The 20879-nt window shown below is 50.9% G+C and overlaps 1 protein-coding gene across 2 annotated transcripts in view; it reads right to left on the reverse strand.

Annotated features, from left to right (window-relative positions):
* cacna1ia (calcium voltage-gated channel subunit alpha1 Ia) overlaps window positions 1-20879 on the reverse strand; it is a 157216-nt gene that overhangs the window by 70730 nt on the left and 65607 nt on the right. For both annotated transcript variants that reach the window (XM_071398121.1, XM_071398111.1), the window contains exons 7-17: window positions 19654-20005; window positions 18979-19391; window positions 14393-14544; window positions 11686-11871; window positions 10083-10200; window positions 9611-9766; window positions 8926-9019; window positions 7821-7993; window positions 6368-6922; window positions 2431-2531; window positions 12-135 (exon numbers count right to left, since the gene is read on the reverse strand). In XM_071398121.1, the coding sequence (XP_071254222.1) occupies window positions 12-135; window positions 2431-2531; window positions 6368-6922; window positions 7821-7993; window positions 8926-9019; window positions 9611-9766; window positions 10083-10200; window positions 11686-11871; window positions 14393-14544; window positions 18979-19391; window positions 19654-20005 (2424 nt within the window). The remainder of the gene's footprint in view (window positions 1-11; window positions 136-2430; window positions 2532-6367; window positions 6923-7820; window positions 7994-8925; window positions 9020-9610; window positions 9767-10082; window positions 10201-11685; window positions 11872-14392; window positions 14545-18978; window positions 19392-19653; window positions 20006-20879) is intronic.

Below are 20879 nucleotides of genomic sequence, written 5' to 3' on the forward strand. Positions count from 1 at the left end.
TTGATCCTGACCAGGCTGCCCTGCATGATCTTGGGTCTCTCCAGAGCCACGGTGATGCAGTTGGAGAAGATGAACGCTAGCACCACATAGTCAAACATCTTGTAGGCTATGATGGACTGGCATACCCGCCTGAATCTGAGAGAGGGAGGGAGGCAGGTGGGGAGGGAGGGAGATAATGGAGAGAGAGGGAGTGGTATTGGGAGACAGAAAGGAAGAGAAAGAGAGCAAGAGGGAAAAATATAAACAATTTAAAAACATGTGTTTTGTAACATCGCTACTGATTAAAACCCATTATTGTGCCTCATTGACAGAGAACTGGGGATTGCTCATCATTCAGTCAGTGAATAGCCCCATTCTCTCTGATTATTTCATTTCCTTTCAAAGCAATTCCCATTAACTGGCGTTTTAAAGGCACCATGCTCCATAGAGACACCACTACAATAGAGAGAGACACACACAGAGAGAGACACACATAGAAAGAGAGAGAGAGAGAGAGAGAGAGAGAGAGAGAGAGAGAGAGAGAGAGAGAGAGAGAGAGAGACAGACAGACAGACAGACAGACAGACAGACAGACAGACAGAGAGATAGAGAAAGAGAGAGAGACACACACACAGAGGTATAGAGAGAGACATACACACACAGAGAGAGAGAGAGAGAGAGAGAGAGAGAGAGACACACAGAGAGGGAGACACACACACAGAGAGAGAGACACACACACACACACACACAGAGAGCGAGAGACACACAGAGAGACAGAGAGAGAAAGCAAAACAGGGAGATCAGCACAGAGAGATCAACACAGAGAGATCAACACAGAGAGAAACAGAGATAACGATAGAAAGAGATTACAAAACACCTGTAATTAAATCTTACCAGCTCCTACTACACAGTGACAAATACCAAATATACTACATGACCAAAAGTATGTGGAACCTGCTCGTCGAAATCATGGGCACTAATATGGAATTGGTCCCCCCTTTGCTGTAATAACAGCCTCCACTCTTCTGGGATGGCTGTCAACTAGATGTTGGAACATTGCTGCAAGGACTTGCTTCCATTCAGCCACAAGAGCAGTAGTGAGCACTGATGTTGGGCGATTAGGCCTGACTTGCATTCGGCGTTCCAATTCATCCCAAAGGTGTTAGATGTGGTTGAGGTCAGGGCTATGTGCAGGCCCGTCAAGTTCTTCCACATCGATCTCAACAAACCATTTCTGTATGGACCTCGCTTTGTGCAAGGGGGCATTGTCATGCTGAAACAGGAAATGGCCTTCCCAAAACTGTTGCCACAAAGTTGGAAACACAGAATCATCTAGAATGTCATTGCATGCTGTAGCGTTAAAGGGTCTAGCCTGAACCATGAAAAACAGCCCCAGACCATTATTCCTTCTCCACCAAACTTTACAGTTGGCACTTTGCATTGGGGTAGGTAGCGTTCTCCTGTCATCCGTCAAACCCAGATTCGTCCGTCGGACTGCCAGATAGTGAAGCGTGATTCATCACTCCAGAGAACGCATTTCCACTGCTCAAGAGTCCAACGGCGGCGAGCTTTACACCACTCCAGCCAACGCTTATCATTAGGCATGGTGAGCTTAGGCTTGTGTACGGCTGCTCGGCCATGGAAGCTCCCGACAAACAGTTATTGTGCTGACGTTGCTTCCAGAGGCAGTGTTGCAAATGAGGACAGACGATTTTACGCGCTTCAGCACTCGTTGGTCCCGTTCTGTGAGCTTGTGTGGCCTACGTCTTCAATGCTGATCCGTTGTTGCTCCTAGCTGTTTCCACTTCACAATAACAGCACTTACAGTTAACCAGGGCAGCTCTAGCAGGGCAGAAATGTGATAAACAGACTTGTTGGAAAGGTGGCATCCTATGACGGTGCCACGTTGAAATCTACTGAGCTCTTCAGTACGGACCATTCTACTGCCAATGTTTGTCTATGGAGATTGCATGGCCGTGTGCTTGATTTTATACACCTGTCAGCCTAGTGTGGCTGAAACAGCCCAAATCCACTCATTTGAAGAGGTGTCCACAGACGTTTGTATATACAGTGTACCTCCACAGCTAACAGAACACTGTTGCAATGCCTTCCAGCCTGAGCTCTATCTCTGAGCCCTGAGGTGGAGTTATTGTGGACCAACTGATAGAGGATCACTATGGGAAGCCTCCTTTTGCTACCTCAGGGACAGGGATCCATACACTAATGAGGCAGGTATTCTGATAAGGTGGTGCTCGGCAATTCTTCTCTTGGGGAGTGGGGATCCACAGGCTGTGCAGGCTTTCGTTCTAGCCGAGAACAAGTGCATCGGATTCAACAATTTATGAACGGAACACTAAAGCCTTGAATTGCTGTATCAGGGGTGTTAGTGCTGAGGAGGAAATGAAATGAAAGAGTGAATGAGTGAAAACAGGGATTGACAGACAGACAGACCTGTTCTGAGGAGAGAAGAGGAAGACAGACCAGTCCTCTCTGGTCTCACACCACTCTGGCCTGTACACCTCCATCATCTTCTGGATACGGAAACACAGACTCTGGAGGAGGGACACAGCACACACACACACAACGTCAGAATACACACACAGTCAGAATACATACACAGTCAGAATACAAACACATGCACGTGTGAATGGAGGCAGGCAGGCAGGCAGGGAGGCAGGCACGCACGCACGCACATACGCACATACACACACACACAGTTTGGTGAGTGAATTCAGTACACACACACACACACACTGGTTCTAGACAAAGAGAAACGGCTATACTGTATAATACAATAAGATTATTCCGATTATTCCACCTCCTAAGAGAAAAGATGAATCCTCTGTCTTAAGGACACTTTGCTTTATCAACACCTAGAAGCATAATATCCAGCATCCCCATTTGTCTGCTCTACTCAGTGACTGGGTCCCAAATGGAACCCTAATCCCTATATAGTGCACCATATGACCTGGTCAGAGTAGTGCACTACATAGGGAATAGGGTGCCGTTTTGTGTAAATAGCATTATTGATTGGCCCTGGTTCAGCCCTGTATGTATGGGATTGTTCACTGTTGAAACAATAGAATCCCAGGGGAGAGACATACCGGGGAATCTACTGGGGAATGTATTCCTGGATATCTATCTTATAAACTGCTGTACACAGTGTGTTTATTCTACTGGTAGCTGCATTGTGCTGCTGGTCATGAATAACACTGGTACAACAACAGTTCCTTCTCTCCTGTCTACAGTATCTGTCTTTACCAAGACCATAGGATATCACTGGGGCTGTGTGTGTTCCAGGGTGCTGTTAAAGTGAATACGACTTGATCATTGTTTATCATCACAACCAAGTCACTCTTTAATCTCATCATTCAGATCCTCCCCCCCTCCTCACCACTCTCCCCCTCACCCACTCAACCTCACCTCACCCCACACCTCCCCTCACCCACCCTCTCACTCAACCTCACCCCACACCTCACCCACCCCCTCACCCACCCTCTCACCCAACCTCACCTCACCCCACCCCTCACCCACCCTCTCACCCAACCTCACCTCACCTCACCCCACACCTCACCCACCCTCTCACCCAACCTCACCTCACCCCACCCCACACCTCCCCTCACCCACCCTCTCACCCAAACTCACCTCACCTCACCCCACACCTCACCCACCCTCTCACCCAACCTCACCTCACCCCACCCCACACCTCCCCTCACCCACCCTCTCACCCAACGTCACTTCACCTTACCTCACGCCTCCCCTCACCCACCCTCTCACCCAACCTCACCTCACCCCACACCTCCCCTCACCCACCCACCCTCTCACCCAACCTCACCCCACACATCACCCACCCTCTCACCCACCCTCTCACCCAACCTCACCCCACCCCACCCCACACCTCCCCTCACCCACCCTCTCACCCAACCTCACCTCACCTCATCCCACACCTCCCCTCACCCACCCTCTCACTCAACCTCACCTCACCCCACATCTCCCCTCACCCACCCTCTCACTCAACCTCACCCCACACCTCACCCACCCTCTCACCCAACCTCACCTCACCCCACCCCACACCTCCCCTCACCCACCCTCTCACCCAACCTCACCTCACCTCACCCACCCTCTCACCCAACCTCACCTCACCCCACCCCACACCTCCTCTCACCCAACCTCACCTCACCTCACCCCAAACCTCACCCACCCTCTCACCCAACCTCACCTCACCCCACCCCACCCCACACCTCCCCTCACCCACCCTCTCACCCAACCTCACCTCACCTCACCCCACAACTCCCCTCACCCACCCTCTCACCCAACCTCACCCCACCCCACACCCACCCTCTCACCCAACCTCACCCCACACCTCACCCACCCTCTCACCCAACCTCACCTCACCTCACCCCACACCTCCCCTCACCCACCCTCTCACCCAACCTCACCCCACCCCACACCTCCCCTCACCCACCCTCTCACCCAACCTCACCTCACCTCACCCCACACCTCCCCTCACCCACCCTCTCACTCAACCTCACCTCACCCCACACCTCCCCTCACCCACCCTCTCACTCAACCTCACCCCTCACCCACCCTCTCACCCACCCTCTCACCCAACCTCACCTCACCCCACCCCACACCTCCCCTCACCCACCCTCTCACCCAACCTCACCTCACCTCACCCACCCTCTCACCCACCCTCTCACCCAACCTCACCTCACCCCACCCCACACCTCCCCTCACCCACCCTCTCACCCAACCTCACCTCACCTCACCCCACACCTCACCCACCCTCTCACCCAACCTCACCTCACCCCACCCCACACCTCCCCTCACCCACCCTCTCACCCAACCTCACCTCACCTCACCCCACACCTCCCCTCACCCACCCTCTCACCCAACCTCACCTCACCCCACACCTCCCCTCACCCACCCTCTCACCCAACCTCACCCCACACCTCCCCTCACCCACCCTCACCCAACCTCACCCCACACCTCCCCTCACCCACCCTCTCACCCAACCTCACCCCACACCTCACCCCACCCTCTCACCCACCCTCTCACCCAACCTCAACCTCACCCCACACCTCACCCACCCTCTCACCCCACCTCATCACCCACACCTCCCCTCACCCACCCTCTCACCCAACCTCACCCCACACCTCCCCTCACCCACCCACCCTCTCACTCAACCTCACCCCACACCTCACCTCACCCACCCTCTCACCCAACCTCACCCCACACCTCCCCTCACACACCCTCTCACTCAACCTCACCCCACACCTCACCCAACCTCACCCCCACACCCCATCCACCCTCTCACCCAACCTCACCTCACCCCACACCTCCCCTCACCCACCCTCTCACCCAACCTCACCCCACACCTCCCCTCACCCACCCTCTCACCCAACCTCACCCCACACCTCCCCTCACCCACCCTCTCACCCAACCTCACCCCACACCTCACCCACCCTCTCACCCAACCTCTCACTCAACCTCAACCTCACCCCACACCTCACCCACCCTCTCACCCAACCTCACCCCACACCTCCCCTCACCCACCCTCTCACCCAACCTCACCCCACACCTCCCCCTCACTTAACCTCACCCCCCTCACCCAACCTCACCCAACACCTCACCCACCCTCTCACCCAACCTCACCCCACACCTCCCCCTCACTTAACCTCACCCCCCTCACCCAACCTCACCCAACACCTCACCCACCCTCTCACCCAACCTCACCCCCACACCTCCCCCTCACCCAACCTCATCCCCACACCTCACCCACCCTCTCACTCAACCTCACCCCACACCTCCCCCTCACCCACCCTCTCACTCAACCTCACCCACACCTCCCCCTCACCCAACCTCACCCCACACCTCACCCACCCTCTCACCAAACCTCACCCCGCACCTCACCCACCCTCTCACCCAACCTCACTCCACACCTCCCCCAACCTCACCCCACACCTCACCCACCCTCTCACCCAACCTCACCCCACACCACACCTCACCCACCCTCTCACCCAACCTCACTCCACACCTCCCCCAACCTCACCCCACACCTCACCCAACCTCACCCCACACCACACCTCACCTCACCCACCCTCTCACTCAACCTCACCCCCACACCTCCCCCTCACCCACCCTCTCACCCAACCTCATCCTCACACACCCTCTCACCCAAACTCACTCCTCACCTCCCCCTCACCCACCCTCTCACCCAACCTCATCCCCACACCTCACCCAACCTCTCACCCATCCTCATCCAAACACATCTCACCTCACCCATCCTCACCCCCACACTTTCCCCTCACCAAATCGCTCACCCATCCTCATCCACACACATCCCCCTCACCCCCAGACCTCCCCCTCACCCCCAACACCAACTCACATAGTCAATGTCATCATCCAGGTCCTCTCTGTCCTTGCGTGTGTTGACCTGAGGGAACACCTCTGTCATTAGCTGTGGATGGGGATGTGGCGGCAGCTGAAGTTGAAGCTGGAGCTGGGCTGATGGGGCCTTCCCATTGCAGTCCTGGTGCTCCCCCCCAGCCCCTCCACCAACCAACCCACTGGAGAAGCTCTTCTTCCTGGGGTAAGGCAGCATTGACGCCAGGGGGGTTCCCGGGACCTGGAGGAGCTCCGGCAGCTCCAAGGACAGCGCCCGGCGGTCCCGCCGCGGGACAAAGTTTAGCGCCAGGAGGGGAGGAGGGTGGGTGAGGTGCGGAGGAGGGTGAGGGGGGGAGAGGAGGGACTCCTGCTCGGCCGGGTGGGTGGCGTGGGGGCTGCGGGAACGCAGGCTACCCCCTCCTCCTACCCCCAATCCCAGACCCAAGGCTCGGGAGGGGCGACCCAGGCTGTTCCAGCTGGACCGCCGGCCCCACATTGCCTGGGTCTGGGATGCAGGGCGGCCCCAGTTGTGGTACAGGGAGCTGCTCCCCCGACACTGGGGGAGAGAGAGGGAGACAAAGAGGGAGAGACAGACAGAGAGGGAGAGGGAGAGGGAGAGAAAGAGAGACAGACAGAGAGGGAGAGAAAGAGATCCAGACAGAGAGGGAGAGGGAGAAAGAGAGATAGAGAGGGAGACAGAGAAAAATACATAGAGGGAGAGAGACAGACAGAGAGGGAGAGGGAGAAAGAGGGAGAGAAATACATAGAGGGAGAGAGGGAGAGGGAGAAAGAGGGAAAGAAATACAGAGCGGGAGAGAGAGAGACAGATGGAGAGGGAGAGGGAGAAAGAGGGAGATAAATATATAGAGGGAGAGGGAGAGAGGGAGAGGGAGAAAGAGGGAGAGGAATACAGAGAGGGAGAGGGAGAGGGAGAGGGAGAGGGAGAGGGAGAAAGAGGAAAAGAAATACGTAGAGGGAGAGGGAGAGAGAGAAAGAGGGAGAGAAATACGTAGAGGGAGAGGGAGAGAGACAGACGGAGAGAGAGAGGGAGAAAGAGGGAGAGAAATACAGAGAGGGAGAGGGAGAGGGAGAAAGAGGGAGAGAAATGTGGAAAGGGAGAGGGACAAAGAGAGAGAGGAAGAGAGACAAAGAGGAAGAGGGAGAGAGATAGAGGGAAAGTGAGAGGGAGAGCGAAACCATTAGTCCAACCCAGCCATTTGCAATGACTGCAGAGGGATCAAATAAAGAACTGAAAGAAAAATACATTTCAATGATGGGCAATTTCTTTTTAAATGGGCAATTTTAAATAATTTCCTGAATTGATTGCAACCATAGCAAGACACATCTTGTTCTGACCCAGTCCATTACAAACCAGTTCTCCTTCCCATTGTACCTCCCTCCCTCTTTCCTCCTCTCTCCAGTCTCCTCCCTCCCTCCCTCCTCCCACCACTCACCAGATTCCTGCCCTCCAGGTTAGCCCTGCCCTCCAGGTTAGCCCTGCCCAGAGAGATGACACTGTTTTTGCGTGAGCCCAGAGCGAAAGTGAGCCTGTCGGCCGTGTACAGACCCGTGGGCGTTGGGGACAGGTCCAGGTGACCGTTGGGGGTTAGGGTGCAGATCTTAGGGTCTGGGAGAGAGAGGGGAAGGGGATGAGGAGAAGGAGAGGGGAGGGAGAGAGAGAGAGATCAGAGGGATAAATGGAGTGAGAGAGAGAGAGAGAGAGAGAGAGAGAGAGAGAGAGAGAGAGAGACAGAGATCAGAGGGATAAATGGAGAGAGAGAGAGAGAGAGACAGAGAGAGAAAGAAAGAGAGAGAGAGAGAGATAGAGAGAGAGAGAGAGAGACAGAGATCAGAGGGATAAATGGAGTGAGAGAGAGAGAGGGGGGGGGAGGGAGAGAGTCAGCATGGAACTGCAAAGCACATCTTGGAAGATAAAGAAAGTGGCATAGACTGACTAAGCACATTCTCACCCTAACCTGGTCTGACTAGCTCATGGAGTGCACTGTTTGTACAGTAAGATCAGTGTGGTTTGTGTGTGTCCATAGGGAGGAGAAGAGAGTGGGAGAAGTTGTGTTGTAACATGTATTATTTAACATTTCTGCCACTTCCACTTCAGAGAGATCAGGCTTGATCTGGTCCCATCTGTTTGTGCTGCCTTCCTAACATTGGCCATTGTCACGGCAAACATGACTGTAGGATTTAGCAAAACTGCACAAATATATCTGGGAGCAGGCGGCCAAAGCATTCTAGCATCAGTGACTGGTTTACTGTTAAAATCAGACTTTTACTCTATACGATTCATACAGTACATCTATTCAAAATCATTCATACATCTTTTGAAAAAGGGAGGTTTGACATTAGCAATGGCATTAATAGACTGGGTGAACTGTCCCCTTGGTGAATTCTGCTGCTTCCCTGACTCAATATAGAAGTCAATGAAATCTACCTTCTCCCAGTGAACCTGTTCAGCCATTACAGCTTTACAAGGTAGTGTTTCTACACTTTCTACGGCTCTAAAAAGCAGTTTCTACAGTATAGTTTTATGCCTCTGAGCCACACCAGAGAGATGAAGCGAGTCCTTCAGCTTGTCAGAGTTCTCGTCAAAGTTACATGAGGACCTGTCGTCTTCGGAGTACGACCGGTTGGCATCCCCCTGTTTCCAGAGGAGAGAGAGAGAGAGAGAGAGAGGGAGAGAGGGAGAGAGGGAGAGAGAGAGAGAGGGAGAGAGGGAGAGAGGGAGAGAGGGAGAGAGAGAGAGAGAGAGAGAGAGAGAGAGAGAGAGGGAGAGAGAGAGAGAGAGAGAGAGGGAGAGAGAGAGGGAGAGAGAGAGGGAGAGAGGGAGGGAGAGGGGGGTGGAGGGAAAGAGCGAAAGAAAGAGCAATTAGAACTATGACAACAGCCACAGGCATATTTAATAGAAAATGTCAATCTTACCTGGCCTCATTTTGAAAGTATCAGAGAGGTAGGCCAGCTAAGTGACTTAACGTTTTATCCCAGCCTTGATTTACTACAAGCTACAGATCCAGGCAGTCAGAGTCAGTTTCTTAAGTGCCCAATCTGCTCTTTAGCTAAGAGCTCTATCCAATCAGAACAGGTTACCGCATCCTAGAGACTCAGACCACCCTTGCCTGTCTCATTAATGATTAATGTATCTCTGACAGACAGTTGTACCATACTGGAGCCTGTGAGTGGAAATTCACCAACAATGGAGGACTAATCAAAGTTACAAAATCTCTGGTCTGACCTCAGCCTGAAAGCCCTCTACCAAGATGGCCACCAGCAGGTTGAAGAGGACGTAGTTGCCAAAGGTCATTAGAGCCACAAAGTAGAGAGCAGCACAGGGGGAGGTGGAGGCCATTCCATTATACAGCACCATGTTCCAGTCTTCCTGAGTCAGAATCTGGGGAATACAGCATATAGATTAAGTTATACAGCTTATACAGCTTGGCCATTCACATGAATGAACTGAACAGGGCCTGAAATATAACTTTGTGGTACCCCTTTCGAAATGTCCAGGATACCACATTGAGTTGCACGTGAATGCAACTAAATGTGTGTGTGTGTGTGTTAATGTATGTGTTTCTGCCTGTGTGCGTGCGTGTGTGTGTGTTTGTGTTTGTGCGTGCGTGCACTTTCTATGCATTTGCATGTGTGTGTGTGTGTGTGTGTGTGTGTGTGTGTGTGTGTGTGTGTGTGTGTGTGTGTGTGTTCTATACCTGAAACACAGTGACAATGGCCCACAGTAGAGAGTCAAAGTTCTTCCTGTCAGGAACAGTGTCTCCAGTCTCTGTCTTCAGACTGAACTTACAGCCAAAGATATGCATCCCCAGGATACTGGAATAGGACAGGGATATGTCAACTATCAACAGTAACATACATCAGTTGCAGAACGATACGCCTAACACACACACACACACACACACACACACACACACACACACACACACACACACACACACACACACACACACACACACACACACACACACACACACACACACAGAAAAGTTAGCACTTGAATAAAACAATAAGCAGTGTATTTGGGGCTTCTGGATTTGAAAACATACACTTCCTACATGGAGAAGTAGCGCCTCAGAGCTTCTTCCAACCAGTGACAAGGGAAGGGTTGTGAATAGAACACTGTAACACACCAGAGTGGATACAATACCCATAGTGCCTTCAGGAGCGGCAGCACCAATCAATAACATTCACAAATCCCAAGCAGCTACAGTGGGAAGATAGATAGGGTAGTGGGAGTCTGTTAGCTCACTCCATCGCTAGCCCGCTACCATCTGCTCAGTGCACTTATGTGAGATTGCAGTGCTGCAGGGTGTGTGTGTGTGTGTGTTGTGTGTTTGTACGCGTGTCTCGATGAACACCAGGGGAATGCTCTCTGTTATTGCTCTCCTCTCTATCAACCACACTCTACTGCTTATGGTCCTGTCACTCAAATAAGGAGGCCATTGCTCTTCTGAAGCTGGAGGGGACTAGCCTCACAGACAACACACACACAGACAGAGAGAGCAGCAGACAGAGAGAGCAGACAGAGAGAGGAGCAGACAGAGAGAGGAGCAGACAGAGAGAGGAGCAGACAGAGAGAGGAGCAGACAGAGAGAGGAGCAGACAGAGAGAGGAGCAGACAGAGAGAGGAGCAGACAGAGAGAGGAGCAGACAGAGAGAGGAGACAGACAGAGAGAGAGAGGAGACAGACAGGGGAGGGGACAGACAGAGATAGGAGACAGACAGAGAGAGGAGACAGACAGAGAGAGGAGACAGACAGAGAGAGGAGACAGACAGGGGGAGGGGACAGACAGAGAGAGGAGCAGACAGAGAGAGGAGACAGACAGAGAGAGGAGCAGACAGGGGGAGGTGACAGACAGAGATAGGAGACAGACAGAGAGAGGAGACAGACAGAGAAAAGAGACAGACAGAGAGAGGAGACAGACAGGGGGAGGGGACAGACAGAGATAGGGGACAGACAGAGATAGGAGACAGACAGGGGGAGGGGACAGACAGAGAGAGGAGACAGACAGAGAGAGGAGACAGACAGAGATAGGGGACATACAGAGAGAGGAGACAGACAGGGGGAGGGGACAGACAGAGATAGGGGACAGACAGGGGGAGGGGACAGACAGAGATAGGAGACAGACAGGGGGAGGGGACAGACAGGGGGAGGGGACAGACAGGGGGAGGGGACAGACAGGGGGAGGAGACAGACAGGGGGAGGGGACATACAAGGGGAGGAGACAGACAGAGGGAGGGGACAGACAGAGATAGGGGACAGACAGGGGGAGGGGACAGACACACACATGCCTATACCTGAAGATGAATATGAAGAGCATGAGGAGCATGCAGAAGGTGGCCACGTTGTCCATGGTCTTCATCAGCACCACCAGCTGTCTGCGTAGCGCTGGCATGAAGCGCACCAGCTTGATCACCCTCAACAGTCTGAAGGTCCTCAGGACAGACAGACCTCCATCAGACTGACCTATGATCTCACACACACTGGAGAGGGGAGAGGGGAGGGAGAGATGGAATGAGGGATGAAACAGATGGATGCAGAAAGAGAGAACAGGAGAGGAGAGAGGAGAGAGAAGTGAGGAGTGAGGAGAGATGAGAGGAGAGAGGAGTGAGGAGTGAGGAGAGATAAGAGGAGAGAGGAGTGAGGAGTGAGGAGAGATGAGAGAGGAGTGAGGAGTGAGGAGAGATGAGAGGAGAGAGGAGAGAGGAGTGAGGAGAGATGAGAGAGGAGTGAGGAGTGAGGAGAGATGAGAGGAGAGAGGAGAGAGGAGTGAGGAGAGATGAGAGAGGAGAGAGGAGTGAGGAGAGATGAGAGAGGAGAGAGGAGTGAGGAGAGATGAGAGAGGAGTGAGGAGAGATGAGAGAGGAGAGAGGAGTGAGGAGAGATGAGAGAGGAGTGAGGCGAGATGAGAGAGGAGAGAGGAGTGAGGAGAGAGGAGTGAGGATAGAGGAGAGAGGAGTGAGGAGTGAGGAGTGAGGAGTGATGAGTGAGGAGTGAGGATAGAGGAGAGAGGAGTGATGAGTGAGGAGAGGGAGAGAGTAGTTTGGAGAGAGGAGCGAGGTGTTAGGAGAGAGGAGTGAGGAGATAGGAGAGAGTAGTTAGGAGAGAGGAGTGAGGTGTGAGGAGTTAGGAGAGAGGAGAAAGGGAAGAGGAGTGAGGAGTGATGAGTAAGGAGAGATGAGAGAGGAGTGAGGAGTGAGGAGAGAGGAGAAAGGGAAGAGGAGTGAGGAGTGAGGAGTGAGGAGAGAGGAGAGAGGAGTGAGTTGTGAGGAGTTAGGAGAGAGAAGAGAGGAGTGAGGAGTAAGGAGAGATGAGTAAGGAGAGATGAGTGAGGAGTGAGGATTGAGGAGTGAGGAGAGAGGAGTGAGGAGAGAAGTGAGGAGACAGGAGAGAGGAGTCAGGAGAGAGGAGAGAGGAGACAGGAGAGAGGAGAGAGGAGACAGGAGACAGGAGAGAGGAGACAGGAGAGAGGAGAGAGGAGTAAGGAGACAGGAGAGAGGAGAGAAGAGTGAGGAGAAAGGGGAGAAGAGTGAGGAGAGAGGAGTGATGAGAGAGGAGTGAGGAGACAGGAGAGAGGAGAGAAGAGTGAGGAGACAGGAGACAGGAGAGAGGAGACAGGAGAGAGGAGAGAAGAGTGAGGAGAGAGGAGTGAGGAGTGAGGAGTGAGGAGAGAGGAGAGAGGAGTGAGGAGTGAGGAGAAAGAGGAGAAAAGATGAGTGAGACAGGCAGAGAAAGGAAGAGAAGAAAATAGAAGACACAAATCCAGACAGCAACGTTTCCTAATTTCCCCTCTGATCCCAACTGAAACCATCGGGAACATTCAGCTGTCAGAATCATCCAATGCCAACCCAAACGCCCAATACATTATCCATCATTCTACATTCCAATGCCAACCCAAACGCCCAATACATTATCCATCATTCTACATTCCAATGCCAACCCAAACGCCCAATACATTATCCATCATTCTAACATTCCAATGCCAACCCAAACGCCCAATACATTATCCATCATTCTACATTCCAATGCCAACCCAAACGCCCAATACATTATCCATCATTCTACATTCCAATGCCAACCCAAACGCCCAATACATTATCCATCATTCTACATTCCAATGCCAACCCAAACGCCCAATACATTATCCATCATTCTAACATTCCAATGCCAACCCAAACGCCCAATACATTATCCATCATTCTACATTCCAATGCCAACCCAAACGCCCAATACATTATCCATCATTCTAACATTCCAATGCCAACCCAAACGCCCAATACATTATCCATCATTCTACATTCCAATGCCAACCCAAACGCCCAATACATTATCCATCATTCTAACATTCCAATGCCAACCCAAACGTCCAATACATTATCCATCATTCTAACATTCCAATGCCAACCCAAACACCCAATACATTATCCATCATTCTAACATTCCAATGCCAACCCAAACGCCCAATACATTATCCATCATTCTAACATTCCAATGCCAACCCAAACGCCCAATACATTATCCATCATTCTAACATTCCAATGCCAACCCAAACGTCCAATACATTATCCATCATTCTAACATTCCAATGCCAACCCAAACACCCAATACATTATCCATCATTCTAACATTCCAATGCCAACCCAAACGCCCAATACATTATCCATCATTCTAACATTCCAATGCCAACCCAAACGCCCAATACATTATCCATCATTCTAACATTCCAATGCCAACCCAAACGCCCAATACATTATCCATCATTCTAACATTCCAATGCCAACCAAAACGCCCAATACATTATCCATCATTCTAACAGTCCAATGCCAACCCAAACGACCAATACATTATCCATCATTCTAACATTCCAACTGACATCCCAAAGCTGTGACATTCTGACATGGTAACTGTAACATCATTCCTGTAACATTCTGGTAACATTCTGGTAACATAATTCCTGTAACATTCTGGTAACATTCTGTGGTCATGTTGGGCAGGCCCCCCGACCTGATGATGACGATGATGCCGTCGAAGATGTTGTAGGGGTTCCTCAGGTAGGCGAAGAAGCCAAAGGCGGTCAGCTTGAGGATCATTTCCAGGGTGAACATACTGGTGAACACAATGTTACTGATCTCCAACACGTTAGTCAGCTCCTCCGGCTGGATGGGAGACAAGATTCACAAGAAATAGAAGGCAGAGAGAGAAACACATTTAAAGAGATGGAGGAATGAAGACAGCAAGATATGGTAGGTTATTATAATACTGCCTTCAACAATTGAAAAATATGAAACTGCAGACAACCAACACAGCGTCAGTACTGAGACACCTGTACAAACCTGTCACATAGACTGCAACACAACAAGCTATACAACTTGATATAGTGAACTAAATCCAGCTCAGTGGCGCTGTAGCTTTTACCAATGAAAGCGAGAAAAGAGACAATATGAACACTGGCCTAAAATGTCATGTTAGTGTCTTCAGAGAGACCGAGGGGGAGGGAGGGAGCTAAGGGATGTAGTGCAGCCACTTTCTGTCCGGAAGATTGTGCTTGGTTCGAAGCGCACACACACACACACACACACACACACACACACACACACACACACACACACACACACACACACACACACACACACACACACACACACACACACACACACACACACACACACACACACACACACACACACACACACACACGTTAGAGCCTATCCCCACACTCCACAGTGTGCATGTGATATTGATCAGATTGTATCTGTGATCACCTGTATCAAAGATAGAAGACATACAGGCTAGCCAAGACACTATTTATTCTCCTCTAATCCTGTGTTTCTCTCTTCCCTCTCTCCGTCTCTCTCTCCCTCCATCTCCCTCTCTCTCTTTGTCTCATTACCAGACACTCCCATCTCCCTGTGATCAATATCTCTCCATGGATCAGCTCAGGGAGAGAAAAACAAGAGGAGAAGAACAGAGCCCCCCTCCTCCACTGGCAGGCATGGTGGAGGAGACGAGGGGATGAAGAGAGGATGAGATCTAGTGCTGACTGATGAACTCAAATGTCCTTCTATTTGGGGTTATTAAATAACTAATTGGCCAACGTCGGTTCAATTACTTGAATTCCATGAATTTATTTGTTTGTGAGCTCAACGGGCTGTTTCTCTTTAGAGAAATCAAATCCTTCACGAGAGAAATCAAGTCAAGACTATGTGGGACGCTGGGCTGAAGGGAGTTTTCATTATGTAAATATTCAACCTATTTCATGTATAATAATAATGTTTTTGTTGTGTAGTTACTGTGTATAAAAGTAGCATGTACTGTATATGAAATGTGGGTACAATTTATGTAACAATGTAACAAAAAAAAGCTGTAAAAAATGTAAATATAAAACAAAGTTGATTTTGTCCCCTGAAGAGGGGATGGGTCAATAAAAATAAATAAACATCTCTTCTATTTGATATTTTTCTCACCTTCTATCTCCCTCCATGTTCCTCTTCCTCCAATCACCTTCTATCTTCCTCCAATCACCTTCTATCTTCCTCAATGTTCCTCTCCCTCCACGTTCCCCTCCCCCCTCCCTTCCTCTCACCTGTTTACCCTTTCATCTCTCCTTCCTGTCTTTCATGTCCTCCCTCACAGATACCTGCACCTCCCTGCCTGCACATTCCTCTCTCTCCCTCTCTTTTCTCCATCCCTCTCCCTCCCTCTCTTTTCTCCATCCCTCTCCCTCCCTCTCTTTTCTCCATCCCTCTCCCTCCCTCTCTTTTCTCCATCCCTCTCCCTCCCTATCTTTTCTTCATCCCTCTCCCTCCCTCTCTTTTCTCCATCCCTCTCCCTCCCTCTCTTTTCTCCATCCCTCTCCCTCCCTCTCTTTTCTCCATCCCTCTCCCTCCCTCTCTTTTCTCCATCCCTCTCTCTTTGTAGTTCTCTTGTTTTTATCATTGAATGTTTACTGAATATAAATGAGTAAGCCCCCCCCCTACACACATGCTGTATATACATGCTAATAGGGGTGCCTCTCAGTCATGCTACCATTGATGTGAAAGATGAATGCTGATGAGTCAGAGATGTAGTCACACACAACACACACACACACACACACATACACAGCAACTCTGAATGAAGACTACAAGTAACGAATCTGAAGGACATCTAGTGAAGGTCATATGCTCACTGTATGCTCTTAACACATGTCATGTAATCCTTCCCTCAGGGGATTGATCAAATAACGTTTCAGTAAGCCCTGTTACCAAAGAGGGAAACACATACGCTTTCAGTTCTAGAACACAACCCCCTGGAACAACACTTACAAATCTACTGCAGAACACACACCGCCTCTGCCTCTGCCTCAGCCAAGAGAGACCATTGTGTAATGCTGTTGGAGTGTGTGGTGTGTGTGTGTGTGTGTGTGTGTGTGTGTGTGTGTGTGTGTGTGTGTGTGTGTGTGTGTGTGTGTGTGTGTGTGTGTGTGTGTGTGTGTGTGTGTGTGTGTGTGTGTGGTGTGCTGTTGGTGTGTGTGGTGTGTGTGTGTGTGTGGTATGTGTGTGGTGTGTGGTGTGTAGTGCTGTTGGTGTGTGTGGTGTGTGTGTGTGTGTGTGTCTGTGTTTGTGTGTGGTGTGTGTGGTATGTGTGTGTGTGGTGTGTGTAATGCTGTTGGTGTGTGTGGTGTGTGTGTGTGTGGTGTGGTGTGTGTGTGTGTGTGTGGTGTGTGTGTGTGTGTGTGTGTGGTGTGTGTGGTGTGTCTGTGTGGTATGTGTAATGCTGTTGGTGTGTGTGGTGTGTGTGTGTGGTGTGTGTGTGTGTGTGTGTGGTGTGTGTGGTGTGTGTGGTGTGTGGTGTGTGGTGTGTGGTGTGTGGTGTGTGGTGTGTGTGTGTGTGTGTGTGTGTGTGTGTGTGTGTGTGTGTGTGTGTGTGTGTGTGTGTGTGTGTGTGTGTGTGTGTGTGTGTGTACATTCATACAGGAATAGAGCTGAAAATGCTGCGTAACAGGAGTCTGCTCCCTCTTCTCTCTCGGTGAGTTCCTGTCCTCCTCTCCTCCTCTCCCCACATCCCTCTGTTATTTTTAGAGTCTTCAGAAATGAGAGAACCGACTCCTCTGCATGTCGTCAAGGAGTGAGGGGGTGGATGAGAGATGAAGACAGAGGGAGGGAGCGAGAGAGAGATGGAGGGAGACAGAATGGAGAAGGGGGAGGGAGAGGGAGAGGGAGGGATGGACAGAGACAGAATGGAGAAGGGAGACAGAATGGGGAAGGGAGAGGGAGGGATGGACAGAGACAAAATGGAGAAGGGAGACAGAATGGAGAAGGGAGAGGGAGAGGGAGGGATGGACAGAGACAGAATGGAGAAGGGAGACAGAATGGAGAAGGGAGACAGAATGGAGAAGGGAGAGGGAGAGGGAGAGATGGACAGAGACAGAATGGAGAAGGGAGAGGTAGGGATGGACAGAGACAGAATGGAGAAGGGAGACAGAATGGAGAAGGGAGAGGGAGAGGGAGGGATGGACAGAGACAGAATGGAGAAGGGAGACAGAAGGGAGAAGGGAGAGGGAGAGGGAGGGATGGACAGAGACAGAATGGAGAAGGGAGACAGAATGGAGAAGGGAGAGGGAGAGGGGGGGATGGACAGAGACAGAATGGAGAAGGGAGACAGAATAGAGAAGGGAGAGGGAGAGGGAGGGATGGACAGAGACAGAATGGAGAAGGGAGACAGAATGGAGAAGGGAGAGGGAGGGATGGACAGAGACAGAATGGAGAAGGGAGACAGAATGGAGAAGGGAGAGGGAGAGGGAGGGATGGACAGAGACAGAATGGAGAAGGGAGACAGAATGGAGAAGGGAGAGGGAGAGGGAGAGGGAGGGATGGACAGAGACAGGGGAGGAGGGAGACAGAAAGAGGCAGGGAAAGGAGGGGTGTGATACAGGAGGGAGGGAGAGAGAGAAAGAGAGGGATTGAGGGAGGGAGGGAGAGAGAGAGATAGAGAAAGAGAGGGGTTGAGGGAGGTAGGAGTGGTTATGTAACAGCCAGGGTGGGTGTATTTTGGCATGAAGCTACCACACCCCTTCCACACAGGCAGCTCCCTCTCTTCCTCTCTTCCTCTGTCTCTCTCAGGAGAGAAGCCAGCCACCCAGCCAGCCAGCCAGCCAGCCAGCCAGCCAGACAGCCAGACAGCCAGACAGCACCAAAAGCAGGTTGAGGTGTACCTACCCTGCTGTTTTCTACTGATATGGTTGTGGTGGTCTATCGGGTGTATAATGGAACAATACATTCCCATATTGATGGTGTTCCATGTACGTCACTGATATCTGACTTCTAGTGACTTGTACTACTTGGACCTTGTTAGCCCACTAAGCTAAAGTCAATGGGTTAGCTTTGGGGACTGAAGAGCAGTACTGTTGTTGTGCACATTGTGTATGTGTGCTGTACTCCCTGAGTGTGTTATAGTTCACCTTTTGTGGTCTTTATGCTGATAGTATTGATGAGAATAGTATATTTACCTGGTTGGGGTGTTTATGCTGATAGTATTGATGAGAATAGTATATTTACCTGGTTGGGGTGTTTTCCCCATGCTGATAGTATTGATGAGAATAGTATATTTACCTGGTTGTGGTGTTCTATCCCCATGCTGATAGTATTGATGAGAATAGCGATCATGATTCCTCTATTGAAGTATTTGCTCTCCACGATGCCCCAAAGTTTCTTCCTCATCTCATCCCACATGTCCTTACAGTGTCCAAAACACGACCTCCTCTTCCTCTTCTTCTTCACTCCCTCCCCCTCTTCCGCTTTCTCCTCCAAGTGGTTCTCCTCCCTGTCCGTCTCCTCCACGGCCCCCTCCTCCTCCTCCCCATTGGCCGAGTCGCCCACAGCTCCCGCCCCCTCCCTGAGTGACAGTGCCGTAGCGCACTGAGGGCAGTCCTCTGTGTTTTGAGGGACGGCCAGGGCGATGGAGTTGCCCAGGGGTTGGGAGCTGTGGACTGGGTCCAGCTTGCTTTGGTGAGGACAGTGAGATTCTAATGAAAGATGGAGAGGGAGTATGAGAAAGAATCAGCATGTCACTAACAGCATCAATAGACACTTTCATATTGTCGTACTATATCCATGTAAGCCAGCGTTTGCTAGCGCCAAAGAGGTTTGAAAGTCGAGAGATTAAACAAGACTCATCACACTGGCTCGCACGATGTGAAAAAGGCTAATATAATGTTAAAGTTAAAGTTGAGACATTTAACAAAAACTCTCTCTCTCTCGTACTCCCACCCACTGCCTCCCACTTACGTCGTGGCTGCTTCAGGTGATGCCGTTCCCCTCCGTTCGCACTCCCTCCTCCTTCCCCTCCTCCTCTTCCTCCTCCTCTTCCTCTCCCTCTAGTGGGCGGTGGTGGCAGAGGCCTTCCCCTCAGTTGGTTATACAGGGCTACAGATCTCCTGCGGGCCTTGCGCAGCATGTGGCAGACCAGCTGGAAGAGCTCTTCGTAGCAGTCCCCCGGTTCATGCAGGCTGGCCAGGGTAGAGGAGGACAGGCACTGGGCCCGCTGCTCCTGCATCAGCTGGTGCTCCCGCTGCTTGGTCTCACTGAACTGGGTGGCGATGACCACCAGACATAGGTTGATCATGAAGAACGAGCCAATCTGCAAAGTGGTGGATAGTCAGAGGTGAGTTAGAAACACAGAGTTACTGTAGTGAGTGCTGAAGGACAACCAGAAACACACACAGATACATACAGTGGAAGACCACTGGTAGTCTATACCGGAGTTGCTGGTCAGTGCACACAAGATTCACTTTTTGGCTTTGAGATGAGTGAATAACAATCAGGGGGACCCCAGGCCTCCAGACATATCTTGAGGTACTTCATTAGGTTTACCTCTACTGCAGACTGAGGGAAAGAGGAGGATGATAACAGACGGAGAGTAGAGAGGCCAGAGCCAAAGAGGAGGTGGAAGAGAGTAGGAGGGCAAATACATAGAGCAGGACTTTATTTTAGTGATTGCCAGAGGAGTAACACATTATACTAACAAATGACAACCAGAATATCTCTAACACATTAGACAATCATTCCTTCATCATTAGAATCAAGATCTGCCTCTGGTCTCATCACTTGGGAGTTAGATGTAAACAGTATGTCTCCTTCGGTATTGGTCGACCACCTTCTTCCCACCCGAACATACAGTATACACTGTTGCTGTTTTTCCCTCTCAAGTTAGCATTGATGCTAATAAAGTGTGCTGTTTGTGTGCTGTTTCCCCCTTAGCGATGCTTGTGTGATGTTAGCGCTCATTCTAAAGGTCTAGGGAGACTGTAGTTTCTAACAGAGTGTTATCAGGAGAGACAGAAAAAATAAATAAAATATGATACCCAATGCAAGTAGACACAATGTCTCATTCTGTTTATAACGTCTCTCTCTCTTTGGATTGGTGAAACCATAATCCTTACACCAGTCCATTTCTTCTAAGTCCATGCAAGGGAAGTGAACGAATGCACAGAATGCACAGATTGGGGAAAAGG

Source organism: Salvelinus alpinus, chromosome 1 (genome assembly GCF_045679555.1).
Source record: "Salvelinus alpinus chromosome 1, SLU_Salpinus.1, whole genome shotgun sequence".
Taxonomy (NCBI): domain Eukaryota; kingdom Metazoa; phylum Chordata; class Actinopteri; order Salmoniformes; family Salmonidae; genus Salvelinus; species Salvelinus alpinus.